Consider the following 25,052-nt stretch of genomic DNA (forward strand, 5'->3'; position numbering starts at 1 on the left):
TCATAAAAACTGCATTATATTTAATTTATTCATGTACACTCAAGATATTTTTTGCAGTGACTGCACCAAGACAATGTTCAGATTGCATTTAAGTTATCTGAAGAGATCACACTGAAGAATGCAAGGGGAAAATGACTTAAAAATACAGTTTTGATTAATAATATTCAACATACTAGGAATCTTATTTATATATTATGAATATTTACTGAATATATTGTTAAATATTGACCTAATCCCTGGGTATGTTAAATAAGATATGTTAATGTAAGTAACATTTGACTTATCCAATGAAAAAATTAATTTGTTATTTTATGAGATTTGTTTTAAAATTTTATTTTTACTCTACCTGTGTCCCTTTTACCATATACTTTTTCTTCTTGCAGTTAAAATATGCACCGTCCCTTTTACCATGTATTTTTTTTATCTTGCAGTTAACATTTGCAGTGTCCCTTTTAACTATACTTTTTTATATTGCTGTTAAAATTTGCAATGTCCTTTTTATCATGTACTTTATATTGCAGATAAAATTTGCCATGTCCCTTTTATCATGCACTTTTTTTTATCTTGGGTTAAAATTTGCAATATCCTTTTTATCATGTACTTTATACTTCAGTTAAAATTTGCAATGTCCTTTTTATCATGTACTTTATACTTGTTAAAATTTGCAATGTCCTTTTTATCATGTACTTTATACTTCAGTTAAAACTTGCAATGCCCCTCTTATATACTTTTTTTATCTTGCAGTTAAAATTTGCAATGTCCTTTTTATCATGTAATTTATATTGCAGTTAAAATTTGCAATGTCCTTTTTATCATGCACTTTATTTTGCTATTAAAATTTGTGCTGTCACTTTTACCATGTATTACTTTTTTTCTTGCAGTTAAAATTTGGTTTTTACTCTACCATTTTCTTTAGTTAAAATTGTTAAAATTTGGGTTTTACTCTAAAATTGTTGCTTTTATCATATGTTTTTCAGATTTCCTGCAGTTTCTAACAAAATTTTACTCTACCAATGTCCCTTATGCCATATACTCTACTTTTTTCTTGCAGTTAAAATTTGTTTTTTTTTTTTTACTCTACAAAAAGGTCATATATATGCTTTTCTTCTTTTTCCTGCACTTCCTTACTTATCATTACAAAAATTAAAACTCTAGTATTAGGCCTTTCAAGAATGTTCACTGAACTGTGTTGGTAGGTTTGTTGTATACCTTGCTCCACTGTCATAATTAGGAACATAATTATTTCAAATTTAACAAATTTAAAATACTTTATAAAAGTTTTATTTAGAATTAAATAATAATATATACTGTATTTATAATTTTTTATTTACATTTTGTGGGATATACATGCAATGTACTAGGTATTTGTACAGTAGTAGTTACAGATGTACATCACTATTGTATATATATTTACAGAACATTGTTTGTTTAGTAGGGAAATGACAGCTGGAAAGAAGAAAAATAACTGTAGTACAGTTAAGTAACAAAACATAGCACAAGGTGCATATATATTTACATTAGGAAGAGCAAAGTAAACAAAGAAAAACCCAAATTCTCACCATAAAGTTTGTAAAATTAATTAAAATCTACATGGGACTCAACTTTTCTAAAGTAAGAAAGACTTTATATTTGTTAGCACTGCTAATTAGAACCAAGACCAAAATATGTAGAGCATAAAGGATCTCTTACAAACCAATAGAGCTTAGAGTAGTACAAAATTCACTTAAACACAAGTGGGAATTCAATACATGAAAAATACTGACTTTTTAAGATGTATTAACATTTATCACACATTGGGATAATGCAGTTTTTTTTTCATTTTTGTAATATTTTCCCATACTAAACATTTTATGACACATTTTTGGAACTTTTAAAACTCAAATTGAGGTTATTTCTGTCATAACTGCGATAGTTCCTCACAAGAGATGTGAAGAGATTCTGTGTTTACTTTTTGTGTTCCATAATAATGCATGTTCACATAATTTTGTGTTTAATTTTTGTTCCATAATAATGCATGTTCACAATTTTTTATTTTTGCAAGAACTACCTTATCTCTGATGTTAGGAACAAGAAAGTTTCTGAAATTTAGAGTAATTTACAAGGTGCAAAATTGTGTTGTCAATCATAAATACCATTCTTTGTCATTTTTGTTAGTTCACAACACAAGTTGAAAAGGGTTTTCATGAGTTCCACATTTTAAAAGAGAAAATTTGATTTGTATTATATTTGTAATATAAGTAATTATATAAAGTTTAATAGGTGTAGTTAACCAGATAAATGGCACTTTGTATAAAACCCCAATAAAATAGGTTTAATATGTATACTTTTTTGAAATACAAGACCAGCTCCACTATACAATAAAGCACTTACACAGTATATCACAAGATATAATGATTACAAAATTTTTGTATAATTAGTCTATCACATTATATAGTTGATATAACTAAACAAGGCTTGCCTTCAAAGGCAAAAGCCAAGTAAGGTGAATGAAAAAAAATTATTGCTAATACAGATGTATTGCTGAAGCCATTTGAAGAAGTAAGAAATCAAAGCTTAGATATGTATGAACACTTATTTGCCCATATACTCTACAAAAATCTAACGTGCTAGTTCTGTAATTAAAGCTGCACACATTTCAAAGAATTCCATTACATGGTGACTTGTGGTAACAAGACCTTCTTCCTCAGCTGGAGTACCTGGAAAAAAAAAATGGTATTAAAATTTATAAGACACATGGTTTAGTGGTACACCAAACTAATGTCCTAATAGATCTTAATCCACTAACTCTACATCTATTAGATTAAGCACTTAGCACTCTTAGCAGGCAGTCTTTTTCTCCCTCTATTTTGACAAAATTTGTAATAAGTAACAGGTCTGTAGGTAGCAAATAATTTTCAGCTCTCTATTTTCTCTCTCTCTCTCTTTTCCAATGCAAAGACCAGCAGGTGATCTCTGTTAATACATTTTGTACCAGATGCTATGATTAACAGAATAAAATGGAGGAAATTATTGGACCTCTGCCCAAATAATAATTTCTTTCATTTTATTCTGTGTTATCCCAACATCTTGGTACAAAATGCATTAACAGACATCACTTGCTGGCTGGTCTTTGCATTGGAAAAGATTCTTCCCCCTCATGAACCTACCCATCACTAATTCTTCAGGGAAAAAAATTGCACATTTTTAAGTACATTATCTTGGCAGATGGATGCTATATTTCACTGGTGGAACATTTCTTTCCACTGAAGTCAGTCACTATCATAGCTCTGCATATTGTAAATTCTCATATACTTGTTACACTGTTGGACTTCATTTTTTCTGCTTGACTTCCCTAAACCAATGTTTCAAGTTACAAACTGTCATTTATTACTTTCGTGAGTTTATCTCTTTAAAGAGAAGGTAGTTTTATCAGTTTTTCTTGATCAAATAGCTGTTTACATATCTCTGTATCAGGCAGAGCTGCCTTCAGGTTTGTGTAGTTTCTGAGTGCAGAAACATGTCTGTGTATTGTTCCAATTTCAGATTTTTCCCCCCACCATGAATGAACACTGAAAACCAATTTTCGTTGGTGCATGGGGATCACGGGTAAAAGGAAGGTTTGTGGGTAGTTCTTGTCGCCAGTTTCTGCCAACCCACATTCAGTGTGCTTTTTACATAGTTTAGAGGACATGAATGTGCTTGAACATTGGCTCATAGTGAATGCGAAGAGAAAAGTTCAAAAAGAGGGGGAAAAGAAATCTACATAGACTCCCTCCATTACCTGTATCTCCATCCCGCTGTCTTTGCTCCATCTCTGTTACCGCTCCTTCTCTGTTACCCATCATGGCCCGGGGTAAGACTTTCTGTCTGTTGCTTCCCCTCGACAGAAAAATATTCAACAGGAGATATCGGACAAGTTCTTCTGGTGCGATGGGTAGCACAGCAAAGAAAATAGATGAGCATGGGTAGGGATGACAGTGGCCCCTGCCTGCCCTGAAACCAGGGCTCAGTGGATAGCAAAAGAAAAGAGGGAGAGCTATTTACCGAGCCAGACTCCTCCTTCAAACAGGCTGCAGAATCTACGAAACGCCATCAAACAGATTTTTCACCTGAAAACAAGACGACCAGTCAACACCTGGCTGAGAGGTTCTCTCAATCAAGTTCCAGGAAGTTCCAGAAGTGTGACTTGGCACATTGCTTCCTCAAGACGCGAAGAACACAGGAAGAAGAAACATCCCTCATGTCAATAGTCCAGGCACCTGTCAATCACTTCTCGGGACACTTTCCAGTCACATTCCTGAGGCATGATTCAGCATGGTACCTCTCTCACAGATGGACGGCTCAAGAGAGAAACATCAGATGTTGCCTTGCAGATCCGGGCACCGAGCAGGCACTCCCAGTCCCACACAATCTGTAGACACCTCCCACACATCCTCTTGAAGCATGACGTGGCATGGGGGCTCCAGGCTGGCCCTCCACATTCCACATGGTCTGACATTCCCTGTCCCACTCGTTCTGGCAGTACCCTATTCCCCGTGCCACCAACAAGGACTTGCATCGGGGCAGCAACGCCAGCAAACAGACCATGAAGCCAAAGACATACAGGCACAGTTCCTTCACCATTCCTGGAGTTGGGACACGGATGAGGACCAAGAGTATGATCACTACAGGATACCAGACCTATGTTACAGGAACAGAAGGTCTTGTACATGGGCATGGTCCCATCCATGGGGCAACCATGATAGGTCTCATGCCCCCTTTTACCATTCATCATGGCCTGCAGACAGTAGAGATCACCTGACACTCTCACACAGAGACGCTGGAGCCAAGACACTTGGTCAATGGAATAGAGGGGGTGATCAGGAAAGAACTGGATTGTCAGGGTGTTTACAAAATTAAGTCCATTGGACTTTAGCCACAAGGAGTGACACAAGGAGGAGTTAAGTTCGTCAATCTTATCCATATGATACGGAAAATATCAAAATACCAAGAACCTGAGACAGGTAACCAAGGATTTTGCCGATACCACTCCAGAAATCAAGCAGTCCATCTGCCAACCATTAATCAAGATGGTGAAGTAGTAAAGAAAATAAATTAAAATCGTGGGAGAACAAGGTTTCCTAGTTGCCTCCAGGTCTCCGAAACTGCAGCCTCCTCTAACATGACAAGCAAAATATCATATATGGAAAAACTAGCTTCTCTTCCTAGCATAGTGAATGACACACTATCCTGGTAGTCTGGAAACACATCATTGGATACGGCATATAGGCTCGAAATTCACCAGAGCAAAAGATGGTGACTTTTGAATTAACACCAAATTACATTGCGAGCTGCATCTTGGCTTGACAATTGTCCATGGGCATTTTGTTAAAACTATTGAAAGGACTATCTCTGAAAGGACTGTCTCCAAAGATTCATGGTTGGTAATGAAGGACTTTAAATGTTTAGTTCTTCCCTCTTTTTAAGCATTAAGTACATGACAAAACTATGGTATATTTGTGGGCTAATGTACTGTTGAAAAGAACAGTGAGTCTCTCCTCTCTGTGTAGCACAAAACCAATCTCATCAGACAGTGTGTCTGGGTATTTTCATCAAGAGCATCTGGTTCGGGCAGTGTCTGCAGGAGAGAAGATGCAAAATGCTTTATACTGTTGAACTTTGTTAGATGGTCCTACAGTTCCAGCAACTGGGGTAGACATACAAGATTTACAAGACAGCTTTTGTAGCAGAGGTTTCGTCAAGGCTCCCAATCTTTCATACAGTCACCCTCTGTTAGACCAGCCCCAAGAAGACAGCCCTACAGTTCCAGCAACTGGGGTAGACAGACAAGACGTGCAGGACAGCCTTATCGGCAGAGGTTCCATCAAGGCTTCAAATTTTTTAGAGGAAGGCCGCAGGAAGGAGGAGGACAACTGTACCATCATAGGCTGAGAGGGAGCTGGGAGTGATGTCGCGACATCTCTATGACCAGCGCCAGTCGATGGACTACGAGCCTCCAAGAAATGCGACAGCAGTCCATCCAAGGTAGGTGAACCCCGTAGCCCAAGCAACGCCCAAACCGCCACCATCTTGGATGACTCTGAACCTGAAATTAAGGAATTGGATGGTGTAGCCTAATCCCTCTCGGGAAGATAAATGGAACCCGAGGGAGAGGGGGCCACATTAAGCATAACATTACCCTGTGGGACTCCCAATACTTCCATTGACAAATCAATGGAGGAAAAAGAAGGCAACACGGGAACACTAGAACTAGCCACAGGGAGAGCGATCATGGGAGAGGGAGCAGACGAGACGAAGTAAACCTCGCCCCAGAAGCCCAAGAAGGAAGAGTCGAAACTGTGATGTTCCCTTTCTTATAAAACACCCTCCACTGCGACTTGCGCCAGGAACGACATTCCAGGCAGGGATTCTTAACAGTACAATAATTGGCTCTGCACCTACTGCATGTCATATAAGGATCTATAGACATAGAAACCTTGAGCATGGAAAACCCTACATTCCCGGGCACATGCGTTGACGAGGCCGTGAAGACTCAGAGGAAGCCATAATAACTGAAACAAACACATAACACACAAAGAAAGAACATGGGCACAAAACAACTGGCTTGGACGGAGAGCAAACGCGATAGCATCTACTCCCTTTGAGGCGGTTAAGGTTTCGACTGGAGCTTCATGAGATCTGGTATGCGGTCTCTTACCAGTTATCCACAGATTCCTTGTTTTACAATCTTGGATTGTTTTAACCAGTTACCAGCTGGTGCTTGGAAAGTTATCCTATTGTTAAGACCAAAGGTTTGCTTCGCATATGAACAAAGGAATAGATTTATCTGGGATTAGGTTTATATCGGAAGCTGAGTATGTAGTGGGAACTGTGGTGGGACCATGAACTGCCCGATAATATTCGGACCCGAGAGTTATCAGGTGGAACTATTCTGCAGGACTGGACCATGGATTCCAGGGGGTCTGGTTCTGGGGATAGGACTCGCGGCATTCTATCCGGTTTGCCCATAATGTGATTAGGGTGGGGAAGATTGTAATCTTGTAATACTCTCAGTCCTATCAAGTGGGTTTGGCTTACACATGGGCCACATCATTTTGTGCCATCTCCTGTGGGGTAGGGTAGGAACGCAAACATTTGGGAGTCTGTTTCTCACTTGTGCCAGTGGTGGAAGAATAAACTCCATGAAAGACTGATAAAACCTTTTTAAGGTTTTCAGGTTTTTTTTTTTCCTCCCCTCACATCTTTGACTAGCTGTTGTAAGGATTTGAGTACCCCTGGCCCCTATGATGGTGCTCTTCTGGCACAGATGAAGACCTATGTACCCACCTTTGAGTTTCAAAATGTTGATGACTTCTCCAAAAATAAATTGATAAAAAGCAGTAATACCAAACACCCTGACCCCCCTCTCTGGACCCTCTAGCCATGCTTCATTGATGACGTCTTCAAGCAATGACACGGACTTCTCTAAGAAATCTTTACCCAAAGTTAAAATCTTTAACACAGCTAGGTTGTGTGAAAAATTTGAGAATGCTCCATATTGAAGACTTTACCAGTCAGTTGTGATTATGATAATGATCTTGACAGCTTTGAAATATTTTGGAACTGTTGCAGAAATCAGGAAGGACTTAATAAATTATTGATAGTGAAACTAAATGGGAAGCTTGGGTTACCTTTAGTAGCCATGATGAGGTTCTAAACTAAAGGCTAGTAGTATGATAAGTGCCATACTCAGTCAAGCTACAGTACAAGGAGCCTTAAAGTCCTCAAAGACTTGGACATTTATTTGTCATATAAACGGGCTCAAGATAAACCAGAGAAAGCAGATTGCACAAGTAACAACTCTTAAACCTAAACCTCCTATGTGGCTGGTAGCCTCAGCCAAGGAGGAAAATTAAAACTACTACAAATTTTGCAGGTTTCTTCAGAAAAAATGTGGGAGGAATCTAGAGCAGTGATATTTCTCAATTTGGGAAGAACACCATTTTTATTTATGCTAAGTCCACAACCCAAGCATATATGCTGACCTTGTTGGACATTAAAAAAAGATCAAACCCCACTTGAACTTTAGTTATGGGAAAGGAATACTATTTGATAAAGACCTATATGACATGAAAGAAGAAATTCTACAAATGAGCTCCACTTCAGTTTGGAGAGTGGAAAAGGCAACTATTGCCAACATGATCATTTTAACCTTTGTAGACTCTGAAGTACCTTCTCATGTTATATATGAAAATGAAAGGGTATGAGTGCATCTGCCCCTTCCAGTGCTATCATTGTTTTAAGTCTGGCCACTTATGAAAAAACTGTGATAATGCTAAAAATATGTATACATTACTCTGGTGTCCATCATGATGATGAATGTAATAGAAAAGCAAAATGTGTGAATTGTCAACTGGAACATAAATCCAATATAAAAAAAAAAAATTAAACATATAAATTTGAACTGTCTGCACTAAATAAAGCCAATGCAGAGCATGTAAGCCGTAGAACCTTGGTTTTTTGTACATAATCTGTTCCAGAACCTCCCATGAAATCCAAAACACATGAAAACCAAAACAGCAGTTCCCATATGGAATAATGTAAATACGGTTAATGCGTTCCAGCCCCCCAAAAATATTAAACACAGTTATACATGCAGAAATAAATAAAAATGACTAATGAAATGAATAAATGAACATTTAACTTCACTCTTTATCTTTATGGAAAACACCTGTTACCATATGGAAATGGAGAAGGACTTAGGGTATCAAGGACCTATCTTGGGGTTACTTCTCTTCGTTTTTTACTGGCACTATCTGAGGTTACTTCCCCTCTTCGTTTTTTATTGGCACTACGGCCAGCTTGAGAGTTACTGGACCCGTCGCACAACAAAACTGTCCAGAGACATTTTGTTTCTGCCGTTTCTTTAAAATTTGCCTAAAGTTAAACAAGGCATTGTCATTAACCATGTTGGAGACATTGGCTTACAGCTTCTTAATTGTGATGATAATGCTCCACAAAAATTTTTACATCATTCCACTTTGCAAACATGTCCTTAATTCCTGAAGTAAGCATATTATGTATGACCATTCGTTTTCTGAATTCTTCAAACCAGCCTCTGCTTGATAAAAGGCCCGGTCACATGTTGGGCCCCGGATGGAGCATTTTCAAGTGTATGAAAACCCAAGGAAACATACAATAACCGAGACAAAATTTCATAGTCTATAAAAAACGAAACGTACAAAAAGAGGCTTACGAAAACTGTGGTTTGACTGTATTGGTTTTGTAAAAAAGACAATTAGGACAATAACCTAAAAGCTATGCTCAAGTTCTTAAGCCACTACCCCTATCTACCACAAGGGGTGCAGTGGCAATACCCTCTAATGTAGCAGGTGCATCAACCCCTGTGGGCTGGGCCAGGTGCTCACCCTGTTGAGGCTAGAGCACACCTCTAAGCAGGATATGATGGCACTCAAACCAACCAACTTGGAATTGTCTCAGGCTGCATCTCTGCCTGAGACAATGTGACCGAGAAGCAAAAGCACCAAAGAGAAGACATTCCCCTCATCTTCTCCTCCATCAAATCTAACTAAACTTCCATCACTTAGTAATAGATACAAAGTACTAAGCTCAATGCAAGAACCCAAGCTTGAATTCAAACAATTTGACTAGAAAGGGAAACATGTCACTAGTAAATTAACAAATAAACCAAACCTGTCAAGACCCATCCTTTCAAAATTATCACTTGATAATGCTCATAAACAGAAGAGAGTAAATGAGAAGGCTTCCATCTAAAGAGCCTTCTGCCAAGCCCAAAAAATAGTTTTTACATCAATACTACACTGGAACTGTAGTGGTCTCAGGCTTGAAGCAGAGCTGAAGGTGCTGCTCCAAGACCATAACCCAGGCATTGTGTGTCTCCAGGAAACTAAGCTTGGAAGAACACAATATAATCCTGGATTAAATTACAGTATACAGGCGGTTCCCGGCTTACGACGTTCCGAGGTTACGACGCTTTTTCTTAAATATTCATTGAAAAATCCGCCCTGGGTTACAACGCTTGTTCCGAGGTTACAACGCTGACGCTTCCGACGCTCCGAGTTAACGACGCTTTTAAAAATGCATACTATGATAAGAATCCTTTATAGTTTAGCACAGTATATTAATAAAAATAAGTTTTTGGTTAGATTACAACAAAAATTTTGAGGTTATGATGATTTTCGACACTTTTTATGTCGTATTTTTTTAATTTTTTTAGTGACGCCTCATATGCGGAACTAGTTTCCGACCGAATGAATACACTAGCTTGGGATGCGCAGTTTATAACAGTTCAAAAGCGCAAATAATGAAAAAATCATTCCTTGTTTCCAGTATACATAATTAACAAAACTAAGTTTTTGGTTAGATTACAACGCAAATTCCAAGGTTACGACGGTTTTTTATGCTTTTTAACGATACCTCATACGCAGAACTAGTTTCTGAGCGGAGGGCGCATAAATTAATTTACGCTATTAAACTGTATGGTAACCATAGTCAAGGATAAGGAACGCATTCTCAAACAGTATACATATCCTTTAATACAAAACAGCAAAATATCATTGAAACATTATTTCACTTTCTGTATTTTCCAACGAAGATAATCACTGATTAGTGTAATTTAATGTTTATTTTCATGACTAAATACATTTTTATAATACAAAAATGATTTACTAATTTTCAAATATTAATTTTGATTAATACTGTATTAGTAAGTTTAATAAGTTAAAATGATATCACATAATAAAAATAATAATTCTCTCTCTCTCTCTCTCTCTCTCTCTCTACTACAAAGATGTATGTTTTTTTTGTATGATAAATAAATGATTTACTATTTTCAAATATTAATATTAATTTATACATCAATAATATCAATTCACTAAAGAAAATACCATAGTGAATTAGTAAGATTTTAGCTTATATATTTATAAAATTATGGAAAAATGAAGGAAATCCCAGTCTTCTCTCAGTAACCTTTTTCTAACTCCAGGTACTAAAACTGTCAGATATATCAAGTTCTGTGATAGCCAGGAGGGGGAAGTGCTCATGAAATTCCCCCCCCCCCCCACTCTCTCATCTCTCTCTCTCCTCTCTCTCTTCTCTCTCTCTCGTCTCTCTCTCTTCTCTCATCCTCATCTCTCTCTCTCTCTCTCTCTCTCATTTACTGAGACTCGAGATTTTTTATGTACTTGTACTATTTGTTTTTAATACTTTCAAATAATAATAATAATAATAATAACTGTAATTACAAAATTCATATGTGATAGTATTTTAAAGAAATACAATACTAATCTATCCATGTCACTTTTAATTAAGGTTAACTCTCTCTCTCTCTCTCTCTCTCTCTCTCTCTCTCTCTCTCTCTCTCTCTCTCTCTCTCTCTTTTGCCACACAAGATAATAATGTGTCATAGTGGTAACTCCCTCCCTCTCTTTCGCTGGAAGTGTTTTAAGTATTTTTTGAGAGAACAGAGAGAGACTCTCTCTCTCTCTCTCTCTCTCTCTCTTTTACCGAGATGAAAGAATTTTTATGGTACTAGCATGTAAAATGTTTATTGATAATTTCAGTTATTTAAACAAATATAAACCTCCTTTATACCATGCTGGTGCTACAAGTTGCAATGCTCTCTCTCTCTCTCTCTCTCTCTCTCTCTCTCTCTCTCTCTCTCTCTCTCTCTCTTGTATTTTAATGAAAATATACAGTAATTTGTGAATACACAGTGTTGCACATGAAAAAAGTAAATTAGTGATAATTTTAGAGATACGGCCCTCAGAAAAATGGCAAATTATTGAAATTTTCCCTGTGGAAATGTTTTCAACAACGTCGTTCCGGCTTACGACGATTTTCGGGTTACGACGCGTCTTAACAACAAAACCCCCGTCGTAACCCGGGGACTGCCTGTATATAATTTTCCACCACCAATAAAAGATAGAGATAAGGGAGGTAACACAATTACTGCACATAAGTCGTTGCAACACTCCTTGCTATCAATTTATACTCCTCTCCAAGCTGTAGCAGTAACTTTCATTTTAGACGAGCAAATTACAATCTGCTCCATCTACCTTCCTCCTGATTTGGGTTTCACTTATATGTGTTGACATTAATTTACTGATCAATCGGCTTCCTACTCCATTCCTCCTCCTCGGAGATTTTAAGGCTCACAACCCCATTTGGGGTGGGAACATGGCTGATGCAAAGGGTAGAATATTGGAGGGTATTATGGATGATCTAATATCATTCTCCTTAATAATGGAGCCATGACGTATCATAATATCTTCTCCAATATCTGCTCTGCAATTGACCTGAGCATTTGCTCATCTAGTATTTAATATTGATTATGAATGGTCAGTTAATGAATATCCAAATGGGAGTGACCATTTCCCAATTCATGTAAAATTGGTTAAGAATGACCCATCTGAGTCATCTCCTAAATGGAAGGTAGATGAAGCGGACTGGAAAAAATTTAGCAAGTCTGCTCTCATGGAGAAGAATGTAAAATCATTTCCATCCATTTCAGAAGCATTTAATTATTTTAATGACACTAACATCAACAGCACAATTGCCTCTATTCCAACAACAAAAGGAAAGCCCTCTCTAGACCAGCAGTTCCTTGGTGGAACAAATCCTGCAATACTATGAGAAAGATCACTAGAAAATGTTATACAAAGTATAAGAGGAGTGGAACCGCACAGCCAAAGTTATTTATCAATGTGCTGTGGCCAAGCAAAATAAATATTTTAAAAAGGCAAAAAGAGTCATGGATGTACCACATAAAATAGCTCAAAAGCACTATCAAAAATTATTTGGAAGAAAATTTAATAACTAAATGGCAAGTTTGTCCCTGAACATCTGCCTACCCTTCTGATAAAAGGTGACCAAATTACCCAACCAGATAGGGTTGGAGAAAAATGAGAACATTTCTCATGAATATCTTGAGAACTATTCTCAAGAGTTCCAATATATTAGAAATGCCCAGATTTCTCCTGATTTAAGTGAAACTAATTTTGAACCATATAATGCAAAATTTACACTGCAGGAACTCAAAGATGCCTTGCACAATACCAAACCAATAACCCCTGGTGAAGATAAAATACTTTATGAATCTAGATATAATAAATCAAATCTGGGAAACAGATATTATTCCTAAGAGCTGGAAATTATCATTAATCATCCCTATGAAGAAACCAAACAAGGATCCTTCTTTACCCAGCAGCTACAGACCAATAGCTCTCACCATTTGTGTTTGTATGCTGGTGGAAAAGATGATTAACACCAGACTTGTATGGCACTTAGAAACAAATAAATTGCTTTCTCCATTCCAGTTTGGCTTTAGGAAAACTAGATCTACTTTAGATCCCTTGCTCAGGCTTTCAAACTAAATGCAACAAGGTTATGTTAAACTGAGCCAAACAATAGGAGTTGTTCATACACGAACAAACCTCCAGTCTTAACAATGGGATAATTTTCTAGCACCTAGCTGGATCCGGTTAAATTGCAGATGGAAAGCAAGGAATCTTGTGAGATCTGGCAACAAGTGCATATATCGGGTGAAAAGTGGTCATTAACCGGCTGGGGGAGAGTTGTGGTTGCCCTCTCTCGGCCTTTTACCTGGCTCATTCCTTTTCTTCCATTAATTCACCATTGGAAGTATCGGGAGGCCCTCGGGTTGATTTCTTATGTAATGTTGCCACCTCTTCCTCGGGAGTTAATTTACTTCCTGAGAGGGAGGAGGCTTTTTCATCAGTTTCTTTCACTTCAGTCGGAGGCTCCCAAAATGGCGGTGCTCTGGGGGTCACTTGGGCTATGGGATTCTCCCTCCTTGGAGGGTTTGCTGATGCACTTCTTGGATGCTTGCCTCCCCTCTCCTCAGGCTACCCAAGCTTTCCCTCAACCTCCTGGCCTCGTCTTTGTTGGTAGCCAGGGTCAGCCATATTGTATTGCTCCACCAGTGACGCTTGTTGTCTTCGAGTTAAGAGGGAAGCTGTGGCATCAGCGCCGCTGGTGATGCCACAGGGTCAGCTATTTTGTATCCCTCCGCCTGTGGCATCTGCTTCCTCCTTGGGTCGAGGGGAAGCCATGACGTCAGCGCCACTAGTGACGTCACTCCCCGTTTCCTCTGCTGAGCTGCCTTGCTCATCTGTGACATCATCCCTGCTTTCAGTTCACTGCATCTCCCTTCCATGTCGTCAACTCCTTCTCTTGCTGATTCGTCTTAGGCTTTATGTCAGGCGGTTCTTGAGAGATTGGACTAGTTTTGAAAGATAGGTTTGCTGCCAAGTCGGCTGGAAGCAAGCGTGTTGCATCACCCCGTCCTCCTGCAAAGAGATTGTGTAAGGAGTCATTGTTGTCTTCCTCTCCTTCTCCCCGTGTGGTGGTCCCTGGCGGTATGGATTTATTGGGGCTGATTTTTTTTTTTTGGGAGGGGGGGCTGATTTTTTTGTGGCTATAATCTTTGATGGTGGATTTTTGTGGTTATAATTTTTGGCATTGATCTGTGGTTTTGCTAGCCAAAGAGGGGGTATCATGGTTCTTTTAATGTTATGGCTCTTGGGGAGTGGTACTACTGCATTGTGGTTTTATGGGTCACTATGAAGGGGTTGTATTTTTATATTCACCAGTGGTTATATTTGGTGGTATATAATTGTTGAATTGTGGTTTTCTGTGGTTTATATCACGACTAGGTGATTATGCAGTTTTATATACATGTGGCAGTATCATGAATGGTTAATGTTTTCGAGGACAATATTTGGGTACCTTTGTGGATGTCCTAGGGACAATTTTTGGGGAATAAGGTTATATAGTATCAGTAAAGATTTTTGGGCCATTTGGAGGAATAACGATTTCTGAGGTTGGAAGTCTGACAAGACAAGTCTGTATTGCAATTTGAGCATGAGGTGTTCACAGGTGGATTAATGCTGATAATGCTGTGATGAGACCGGTTGCTGATTTTTCCTTTTGGAGTTGATTACTAGAAGATTTGCACTGTTTTCAGGGATATTGATTATGACATTCCATGGGGATGAATGTAAGGGGTCAATTCCGGTCGATGAGATATGTTGTGGCAGCAAATTCCGTAACGATACGTACTGTGTTTATGTGGAAAAGCGCTGGATTATATATGTTTTTTTTCTCTCCGTGTACATTTTGTAATGGGAAAAGTTGAATTTTTTTTTTTTTTTCCTACGGGATATTTGTAATCGGGGTTAAGCTTTACGTAGCATTTCTATTATAGACAGGAGGTAGAATTTATTGGGTATATGTCAGATAGAAGGGGTATTCGGCATTATATTTGATGGAGGTTAACTATATAAACAGTACAGGGGTTTTGCTGTATAGACACTATGGGGGTTTTTGATAGTATATTTGTCAGATATAGGATTATTTATGAGGATTCAGTGGGTAAAGATCATATTTTGTTTTAGTGAGGAATTTTTAATAATTGACTATGAGATTGGGTATATTAGTTAATGACAGATTCGTGTGGTAAAGCTAGACTTTAGTTATTCTATGATCATGTAGACTTTTCAAATACGGACACACGATGACTACTCAACTTATAAAGTTAATTTGATCCCTTGTCACCTTAACCCGGATGTGACCCGTCTTAAGTCTGATCTAACCCTAGAGCAGGTTAGGTCAGAAGGTCCTACCTTGTTGTCACTAGAGGCCTTATCTATAGAGACTCAGTGGCTTCCATCTGGCTCACCGTAGTGTGAACTTGTATGCCAACCACCTCGTGGCCAAGAGAGACGCAGCTCGGTCCAGGGTGGCGAGTTCAGTAGATTCTGAATCTTTAACGGCTCTCAGAAATGGGGATCTCCTAGATTCTCCTCGATTCACAGTTTCTGTTCCCGAGGACTGAATTAGAGAATATGATTGACTGGCGACAGGCAGATACTAAGGACAGGTTAGTTCATGAGGAAGTATCTGAGTCGGAGGCACGTTCACGACGCCCTCCTCAGCGACAGCAGTGACAGGAAAGATCATCTTTGCCTGTTGAATCTCCTAAGGGTTCTGCTTCGGTGAGGGTCTCTCAGTCTCCCTCACAGATTAAGTTTAACAATCTAACAAGCAGCAACGTCCTGTTCAATTACACCCGTACAAGCCTGGGAGGGGCTCTAGAGGAGGGAGCAGAGGGAGTCGTCAATAGAGTGGGCATGTCTCCCTCTCCATTGCCACAAGTAGGGGGATGCCTGGCCGGCCAGTGGGGCAAGTGGCAGTTATGGAGCGGAGAAATGGGTAGTAGATGTTCTGCAGGTGGGATATCTACTGCCATTCAACTTCTCTCCCCCACCTCTCTGACAGACCCCTTCTCAATTGGACATATGCTTGCGACTCCCCAAAGTTCTTAGCTCTTCGTAAGGAAGTGTTGAAAATGCTGAGCAAGGGTGCGACAGAAGTAGTAAACCGTCCTTCTCCAGGGTTTTACAGTTTCATTTCCCTAATACCAAAAGTAACAGGTGACTAGAGACTGGTAATCGACCTTTCCACCTTGAATCATTTTGTCAGGAAGACAAGATTCAAGATGGAGACGCCGTGGACAGTGTTAGCAGCAATCAGCAATAAGGGACAACGACTTCTTGCTGTCAGTAGACTTAAAGGATGCTTACTTCCAGATCCCTATTCACTCTTCGTCCAGGAAGTTTCTTCGCTTCACTCTGGGAGAGCAGATATATTCAAGGTCCTGTGCTTCGGGTTGACCACGTCCCCTCAGGTGTTCACAAGGGTCTTTCCCCTCGTCTCGACATGGGCTCATACTCAAGGGATGGCCTGTTAAGATACCTCACCTACTGGCTGGTCTTAGCAAGCTCCAAGGAGAACTGCTGCAGGACAGAGATTGTCTTCTTCAGTTTTGTCAGGAGCTGGCATAATAGTAAAACTAGAGAAGTCGAATCTCATTCCCAGCCAGAAAGATCTTTATCTAGGTATGGTTATAGATACAGCAGCGTCGAATATTTTTCCATTGGACCAGATGTTGGAGAAGTTGTGGTTGGTGGCACGCAAGTTCCTATCACAACCAGAACAGCCAGCTCACCAGTGGCAGGTCCTTCTGGGGATTCTGTCTTCTCTGGAGAAGCTGATCCCTCATGGTCGTCTTCATCTTTGGTCTCTGCAATGGAGACTGAAAGACTTCTGGTCCCCGCCAGGAGATTCCCTTCTTCAGAGTTCCCCTGTCCAAGAGGTGAAGCATAACCTTTGTTGGTGGTTGGATGGCCAGAATCTCTCGGTGGGAATCCTTCTGCGTTCTACCCCTCCAGACTTCCTTGATTTCAGATGCCTCCATCACGGGTTGGTGCATTAATCTTGGAGACCTCATTGTGTCAGGCGTTTGGGGTGCAGAAGACAAGCTGGTACATATCAATGCTTTGGAGCTGAAAGCAGCTTTTTTGAGTGTGTGTGTGTTTCGGGAGAAGGTAGAGAGTCATTTGGTGGTTCTGACATCCAACACCACCACGGTGGTCGCCTATGTCATCAAATGGGGTCTGGTGACTCGTCACCTCCATTTGTTGATGGTCAAGTTACCCCCAGTGGCCAATTGAAGACTCAGTGGAGCACTCTGCCAGGTACATTCCAAGCAAGAGGAATGTGGTCGCCGACAGGCTGAGTCATCAGAACCAAATCCTGGGCACGAAGTGGTCTCTACATCAGGTCGTGGCGGACAGGCTCTTTTAGGTTTGGGGGAGGCCTATGCAAGATCTCTTCTCAACTCACTTCAACAGAAAGATGGAAGTTTATTGTTCGATGGTCCCAGTTCCTGTTCCTCTAGCAGAGGATGCCTTCCAACACCCTTGGGACAACCTCAAGGTGTACGCCTTCCCTCCATTTCACCTGATTCGTCAAGTTCTGAACAGAACATGAGTTCTCGAAATCTCAGGATGACTTTGGTAGCTCCCCTGTGGCCATAAGCGGAATGGTTCCCAGACCTTCTGTCTCTTCTGTCAGAGGTTCCAAGAGAGATTTCCCCATGGCAGCAGCTTCTTTGCTAGCTTCATGTTGAAAGGTTTCATCAGTTGACAGAATTCCTCTCTTTACGGATGTTTCAACAGTTGATAGAATTCCTCTCTTTACGGATGGAGACTATCAAGTATCTCTTCCGTGCGAGAAGTTTTTCTCAGTGAGCAGCGGGACGTACGTCCAGTTACCCCAGAAAGTCCTCTTCAGCAGTTTATTAGGGGAAATGGGCAGTCTACTGTGATTGGTGTCGTCGACAGGGTTTCTCTCCACTCAAAACCTCTGTTCAGCATATAGCAGATTTTTTTACCTTCCTCAGGGATGAGAAAGGCCTTTCTGTTTCTGCTATCAGGGGCCACAGAGCAGTGTTAAGTTTTATGTTACGTCTGAAAGGCGTGGACATCTCTTCATCCTGAGAGATTTCCTTGTTGTTCAGGCATTTCAAGCAGACCTGTTCTCCAAGGGAACTCAAGCCTCCATCCAGCATGGGATGTTTCGCTTGTCCTGAGAAGTCTCACTCGAGCTCCATTCAAGCCCTTGCCTGTTGGCCCTAGCGTCATGGCCAAAGTTATGTCAAACATACCAGGGGTTGGGGGTCGGTGACAGAGTTTGTCCTGGAATTCATGGCCAAGACCCAGGATCCTTCTGTGCATGACTATAGATTTGCCTTTTTTTCCATTCCATCTTTGAATGACTTTGTAGACAATAACCCACAGGAACTCTTGCTAGGCCTTGTCAGAACCCTATAATGCTTGTTCATAGAATTTTGAATGCTGGTACCTGGTTGCATCAATTCACGTTCACTTCATTCTACCATTTTCCTTGGGCCCTGTGGTGGCTGTCCAACAAGTGTAAATTTACCCAGTTTCCTTCATGGGGCAATTTTGTGTCTTACCTATGATGATTGTGTGGAAGAGAGAATGAGTCAGTTGGCATGTCTCTCTCTCTCTGTGTTCCTTTCTTCTTCCTATGGGTTGAGAAATAGACACGTCATATACTGGACTGGTCTGATACAAGTGAGTAAGGTAGTCATAGAATTTTCTTTGGTTCCCTAGATGCAATGAATCTGCTCATATATCATTGTATTTCAACCCAGACCATGAGTTGTTGAATATCAGTTTATCTTCCCATGGGCATTGAGCCACCTTTAGAACTCATTCTTCTAGGAAGGGTGGTCTGATGGGTTAACCCCAGCCAGTTTAGGATATTTGTACCTCCCACCAAGTAAAAGTCTATCCTATTATTAAGAAGGTTTGTTTTGCATATGAACAAATGACAAATTTTTAATAAATTTTTATTTTTCATAGCTAACAAACCTGAGGTCTTAACGTTTTACTGACCACCTCTCTCTCTATTATAATTCCTGGGTTGGGGAAAAGACTGAAGCGTCACGAGGTCCGGTACACGGTCTCTGACCAGCTATCACCTTGTACACGAAGGAGCTGCCAGATCTCACAGATTCCTTGCTTTACAATCTTTGATTGTGTTAACCAGTTACCAGCTGGTGCTTAGAAAGTTATCCTCTTGTTAAGACCACAGGTTTGTTAGCTATGAAAAATACAAATTGATTAAAAATTTGTCATATTTGTGCAGTCTTGGGAAAGATTCTACTTCAGTCATTACTCACATATAGATGTTAATGACATTTCCATTTCCCTTGCTTTTCTTGAGAAAATAACAGATACATAATAGAGAGACTGACAGTTGCTCAGTCTGGAAAGAAATTTATCTGATATTTTGTCCCTATCAATACTTGCACCCATAGATAGGTATTCTTTTCATACTCATTTTTTTTTTAGGTATTCTTTTCATACTCATTTTTTTTCTTTTTTTTTGCAAAACAAGCATCTACTATTGCTGCATCAAACATAGATAAATATCTTTGCTACTATGGAGTTTGACATCACAGCATCTCAGCAACAAGGCTTGCATACTGAACACAACCTCCTACAGCCATTCTTCATAATTATTGTGGGCAATCACCATTCAAACAATTTGTTGAAAAGATAGGATTCCAGGGAGATATGAACATGAAAATATGACAAAAATGGCAGAAAAAAATAAAACCTGATGTATATAACACAGGTGTTTTCAAATCTGTTAACTGTACCATGAAAAAGTATCTATCTTTATACCTCTCAATTATATCAGCCACTCCAAGAATATTTTTTTTCTACACATAGTATTATTGTTAGTTTTGACAACAGAAGACCTATTTATAATCTTTTCTATAGTTTTCCACTCTTTCACATGCCTAATAATATTGTCTTGAATTTTGGATATGTGTACAAAATGGCCTAAAAAGAAAGTAAAGTTCTGACAACTACAGGAGACAGAGACCTCTCTTGCACATTTTTAAATGCATTACTCTAATATAAAGTTCTTCATCCCTTTATAGCTAAAGAATTTGTACTGTTGTAATAATATACTTGAAGAAGCTACACAAGAAGGATCCTTAAATTTCCTTTGTACTTTAGTAAAATCTAAATACATCCACAAACTGTAACTTCAAAAAGGGAGATACATATAAAAAGATTTTGATAAGTCCTACCCAACTCATTCCTGCACACATTATGAAACTGCAGAGTACAAAAAAAATCTCTCATCTCGTTTTTGAGATATACATTCCACACTACACTCATAAATCATTTAACAGAACAAAACTTTATCTTAACCGTTTCGCTTACTAATTTCGTACATAAATGTCATCCAAATTTATATCCTTTGCACACTGATGACATTATCAAATGTAAAAAAAAAAAAAAAAAAAAAAAAAAAAAAAAAAAAAACCTGCACAAAGCAAAAGACAAGATCAGGATCATTTTTAGTGAGGGTTTCTGATACTTTTTATACATTTGTAACATACATGTTTGTTACTACATAAATGATAATTTAGAAGTACAGAAGATAATGTACTTACTTCTCCTTTCATTATATAAGGCTTCGTTAAGATCATTTGATATTATCTTGAAATCCAAGAGGTGTGATTTATAATCTACTTGGTACAGTTGAAGTGCCATGTGTACATAGTTTGAAGTTACAGGGTTCTTTCGTCGAACTCGCACATGGAAAGGGTTAACGACCTTCCACTCCTGCGGAAAAGGATATATAAAGGCATTATCTTTTCATACAACAACATAAAATGAAGGCGTTATCTTTTCATATGGCAACAAAATTAAAGTATTTTTTTATCTTAATTACTGCAAATTATACTTAGACTGTTACATTAACTATTTTGTCTAAATTACATGAAAGGCAAAAACTTTTGTTTAACATAGAAATTAATCAGCTGAAATTTTATAAACTGCAAAAAACTGAAATTACTTACAAATCCAAGAACCTTCATAGCTTTGTAGACTTCACTCATTATGTCAAGTGGTTTGCTCTGAGAACGGATACCTGTAAAGAGACCCATCAGAATGTACTTCACAATGACTCAACTTTTGTCCCAAAAGGTTGTATTCCCATTGTTTGAGTGGCTAAATCTCTTTAGACTCTTATCCAGTTTTTTCATATAGTGTGGTTAGTAAAGTATACATTATTATATATGTCAAAGATTTTCCATTTAATAAAGTATAAACACTTCTATGCCTCTGCTGATAGAAAAGCTACTTGCAAATAAAATACTGCAAAACGCATGCAGAACATTTGCTTGATATATACGTAATTAGAAAAGCACTGATTTTTTAAATGCCTATTTTCATGGTATGGAGGTGAAAATCAAATTTGTTATTACTATTATTCATGATATAAATAGACAAAGAACTTTCACTTGCGCAAAATAATGAGATATAATTCCTTCACAAATATCAAAGGATTTTCCAACTCACCAAGATGCCACTTTGCTCTCTTAACTGGCGTTCCTTTTGGTACTCCTCTGTCTCCACTTAGGGCCCTTTCACGCAAAGCTGTAAAAAATCAAGAGGACTAATTCTGATGCAGTTAACAGTAATAAAAAGTATAATAAATCCTTATTTTAAATGACAGAATTTTTAAAAGATACTGTACATATTAGTATGCAAAAATTGAAGCCAAAATCTTATAAAAACTAATGTGATTTCCTTTTAAGTATTCAAACAGACCTCAATCTACAAGCATACATTTTTTAACCCTTATTTTGCAAGCATGGAAAACTATCAATTATACAAATATGATCATTTAAATATTTTCATACATTTTGCAGGTTACAGACAAAAAATCAAGGTGGTTAAATGTTATTTTGCATTACTTACACCTGAATCTTCACTTTTTCATAAAAAAATCAGGTTGACAAACATCTAAGTGACTGGTCCTCATAACTAGACAAAGAACCCCTTGAAATAAGTGTCAACCCACCAAAAAATTTCCTAGGCTTGTTTTATCATTAATTTTTTAAATGTCAAATTGATCACAAGAACAAAAATCCTTCATATCTCAAAATGTAAAAATACTTCCCTCATCACCATACCTAGTGTACTTTCTTTTTTATACCATTGCAGTCAAATTACTCATCTATAACTTATACAATATTCTGAGCATTCCAACTACAAAGCATCCAGCTACTTCCATATCTACCCTCCTGCCCTTTTTATTTTTATTATGTTGCAACTGTCTGTACAATCCCCCTGCACTTGTCAATTCTGAAAAAGGCAAGAGATCTAATAACTTGAACTGCCAGAGGAAAAATTCAAGTTATACATTACTCACTGTCTCAAAGACCATGGGGTTAACATATTTCAGATAATCGTGACATATTGTATGGTCATTATCTTTACAATTAGTTGGATAATCTCGTAAGTCTCTCACATGTATCAAAGGTAGTAGGCTCTTCCTGCCAAAACTCTTTGCTTCAGGCTACTCTTCATCACACTGCAAGCTCAAATTGATAGTCTACCTACCTACATACCAGGTTTACCTAAATAGTCTCTCATATGTTATGCTTCTTGCATGTCCTTTACACGGGCTTCACCTAAAACCTTATCTTTATTTCTTTTCTTGTCATCCTCTGTTTTAGACTAGGTAACAGCTTTTTCATTATCATCAAATACTTGGTATGTTTTTTTTCATGAAGATACTTAAAAGTATGGAAACCAGTGCCTTACAAATTTAGTACAATATTCCTCTCCATTTCTTCATTTTTGCTTATAACTGAGTAGTTAACAACTTGGTTGAAAAGTCATCTGCACTTTTGAACACCTGCAATTTTTCCATTAACAGGGTTGGACACTTGTCTTGGTTTACAAATGCAATGTGAATATAAATTCACATAAACGATTACATAGACAATTTTGCTATCACGATTTCTCACATACAGTATTTCACTCACTCTTTTGATGATTTCTCACATACATTATTTCATTCGCATTTAAAGACCTTGTCAATCCTAATCTGAATGCTATTGTTCTCAGTTTTTTTTACCTTTTTATTTTTGACCAGAATGGAAAGACAGCATCCATATTCTGTCATTTTTAAGCTTTGCAAATCATCCTTCTTCTAATTTCATCACTCCTGTATCATTGTAAGTGCATATAAACCCAAAAAAGTATGTACTACATTGTATAACTGAGGATTTTCAAAAGATCTGATGATATATCCAAGTACAGTGGTCTCCCCGTATTCGCGGGGGATGCGTACCAGATCCCCGTGAATAGTTAGAACCCGCGAATAGTTGGAACCCCTATAAAAATGCTTTAAACCTCCTATTTTGTTAGATAAAACTCAAGAAAAACCTACTACAAATTTTTAAACCTGGTTTTTTAAAAGTTTTATCACAAAAAGTGCATTTTATGATGAAATTGATAAAAAAAAGCCAGGAATTTGTGGATATTTCTCATAGAAAAATACAGCAAATAGGCGAGTTTTCCACAAACAATGCGGGGGCATGTTCCAGAGAGAAATCCGCAAATGTGAGTCCACAAATTCGGAAAACACGAATATGGAGGTCCACTGTAATTATACACTATTCCATGGTCACCAACAACAAATTATTAATATCCAAGCAGTGCTAGCATCTGTAAAATATTGCTTGAAAAAACTTTTTCTGTAATAATGAATAACTTTGTGGTTTATGTTTATCTTTATGTAGATTCTTCAGACATCAGGGATCAGCAACATCTAAACAGTTCAAGACTCCTCCATGAATGCAAGTACAGCCATTTACTTGTAACAGTGTCTCATAAAATACTGTTTTATTGCAATAAGAGGATGAGTAAAATTGTAATAAACAACAGTAAAAGTATCTCTCCGTTTGTCAGACACTCATTTCAAGGGTACTGTTAGGTATTAACCATTCCCTACTAACTATGTATTTGATGATTGCAGTGCTTAAAGAATGTGACTTATGCCTTCCCTCCTCACTAGAAAATATCCTGTTAATAACAAACGGCAAAAAGGTCAAAATTACATCTTCTGTTTTGCATTTGCAACTTTTCCCACCAGCTATTAAACAATCAACCCTTTCATTTTTATACTACACTCCATTTTGGTAAAGGATTATATACCATTTTCAATCATATTGCCACTGGTAAAGTCCTAGAATACAGATCTGACAGCTTTATCTGATACCAAAACAAGAAGAATTCAAACTCGCTTGCATTCCTGCTAAGTGATATTAATTCTGTAAATGAGTACTGTACCATACAAGGATAGAATACCACCACAGGCAAAATAATTCTTGAAATGGATTGGGAAAAAAAGGATTTTGACAAAGGAAAAATCTGTTTCTGGGGGAAGACCTGTGTCGCCCGGTGAAATGTTCCTGTAGCACACATTTCTAGGTATAGAGAGATGCTAAATATACCAGAGAAAAAGCTAAATGGAATGCTTAAGTTACTACCTTCAGCTCGCTCACCAATAGGGTGTCGGTATAAACACAAGGGTGAGTGGAAGCCACTACCACAGGTTTTCTGCCAATTAGAAGATTCCCCTCAAAACCCCTCTCTAGGTAGGTGCCGTCACAAGGACTACAATACGTCTACCTTCCGCTCGGTACTACCACAACTCCCGCCTGAAGGCTTCATTCCTGAATTACGCACCCAAGCTTGGGCCGGCTAAAGGGTGGGGATCAGGAAAAGAGAGGGATGGGTTCACCGGGCGACACAGGTCTTCCCCCAAAAATAGATTTCTCC

At 38.4% G+C, this 25,052-nt stretch overlaps 1 protein-coding gene across 4 annotated transcripts in view; it reads right to left on the bottom strand.

The window, feature by feature from the left end:
• Positions 1–567: 567 nt before the first annotated feature.
• LOC135196214 (5'-AMP-activated protein kinase catalytic subunit alpha-2-like) overlaps positions 568–25,052 on the bottom strand; it is a 253,287-nt gene continuing 228,802 nt past the window's right edge. For all 4 annotated transcript variants that reach the window (XM_064222843.1, XM_064222842.1, XM_064222845.1 and 1 more), the window contains 4 exons: positions 21,777–21,854; positions 21,275–21,345; positions 20,867–21,038; positions 568–2,696 (listed from right to left, as the gene is read on the bottom strand). In XM_064222843.1, coding sequence (XP_064078913.1) covers positions 2,599–2,696; positions 20,867–21,038; positions 21,275–21,345; positions 21,777–21,854 — 419 coding nt within the window. In that variant the 3' untranslated portion in view covers positions 568–2,598. The remainder of the gene's footprint in view (positions 2,697–20,866; positions 21,039–21,274; positions 21,346–21,776; positions 21,855–25,052) is intronic.

This window comes from Macrobrachium nipponense, chromosome 17 (genome assembly GCF_015104395.2).
Source record: "Macrobrachium nipponense isolate FS-2020 chromosome 17, ASM1510439v2, whole genome shotgun sequence".
Classification (NCBI taxonomy): Eukaryota; Metazoa; Arthropoda; class Malacostraca; order Decapoda; family Palaemonidae; genus Macrobrachium; species Macrobrachium nipponense.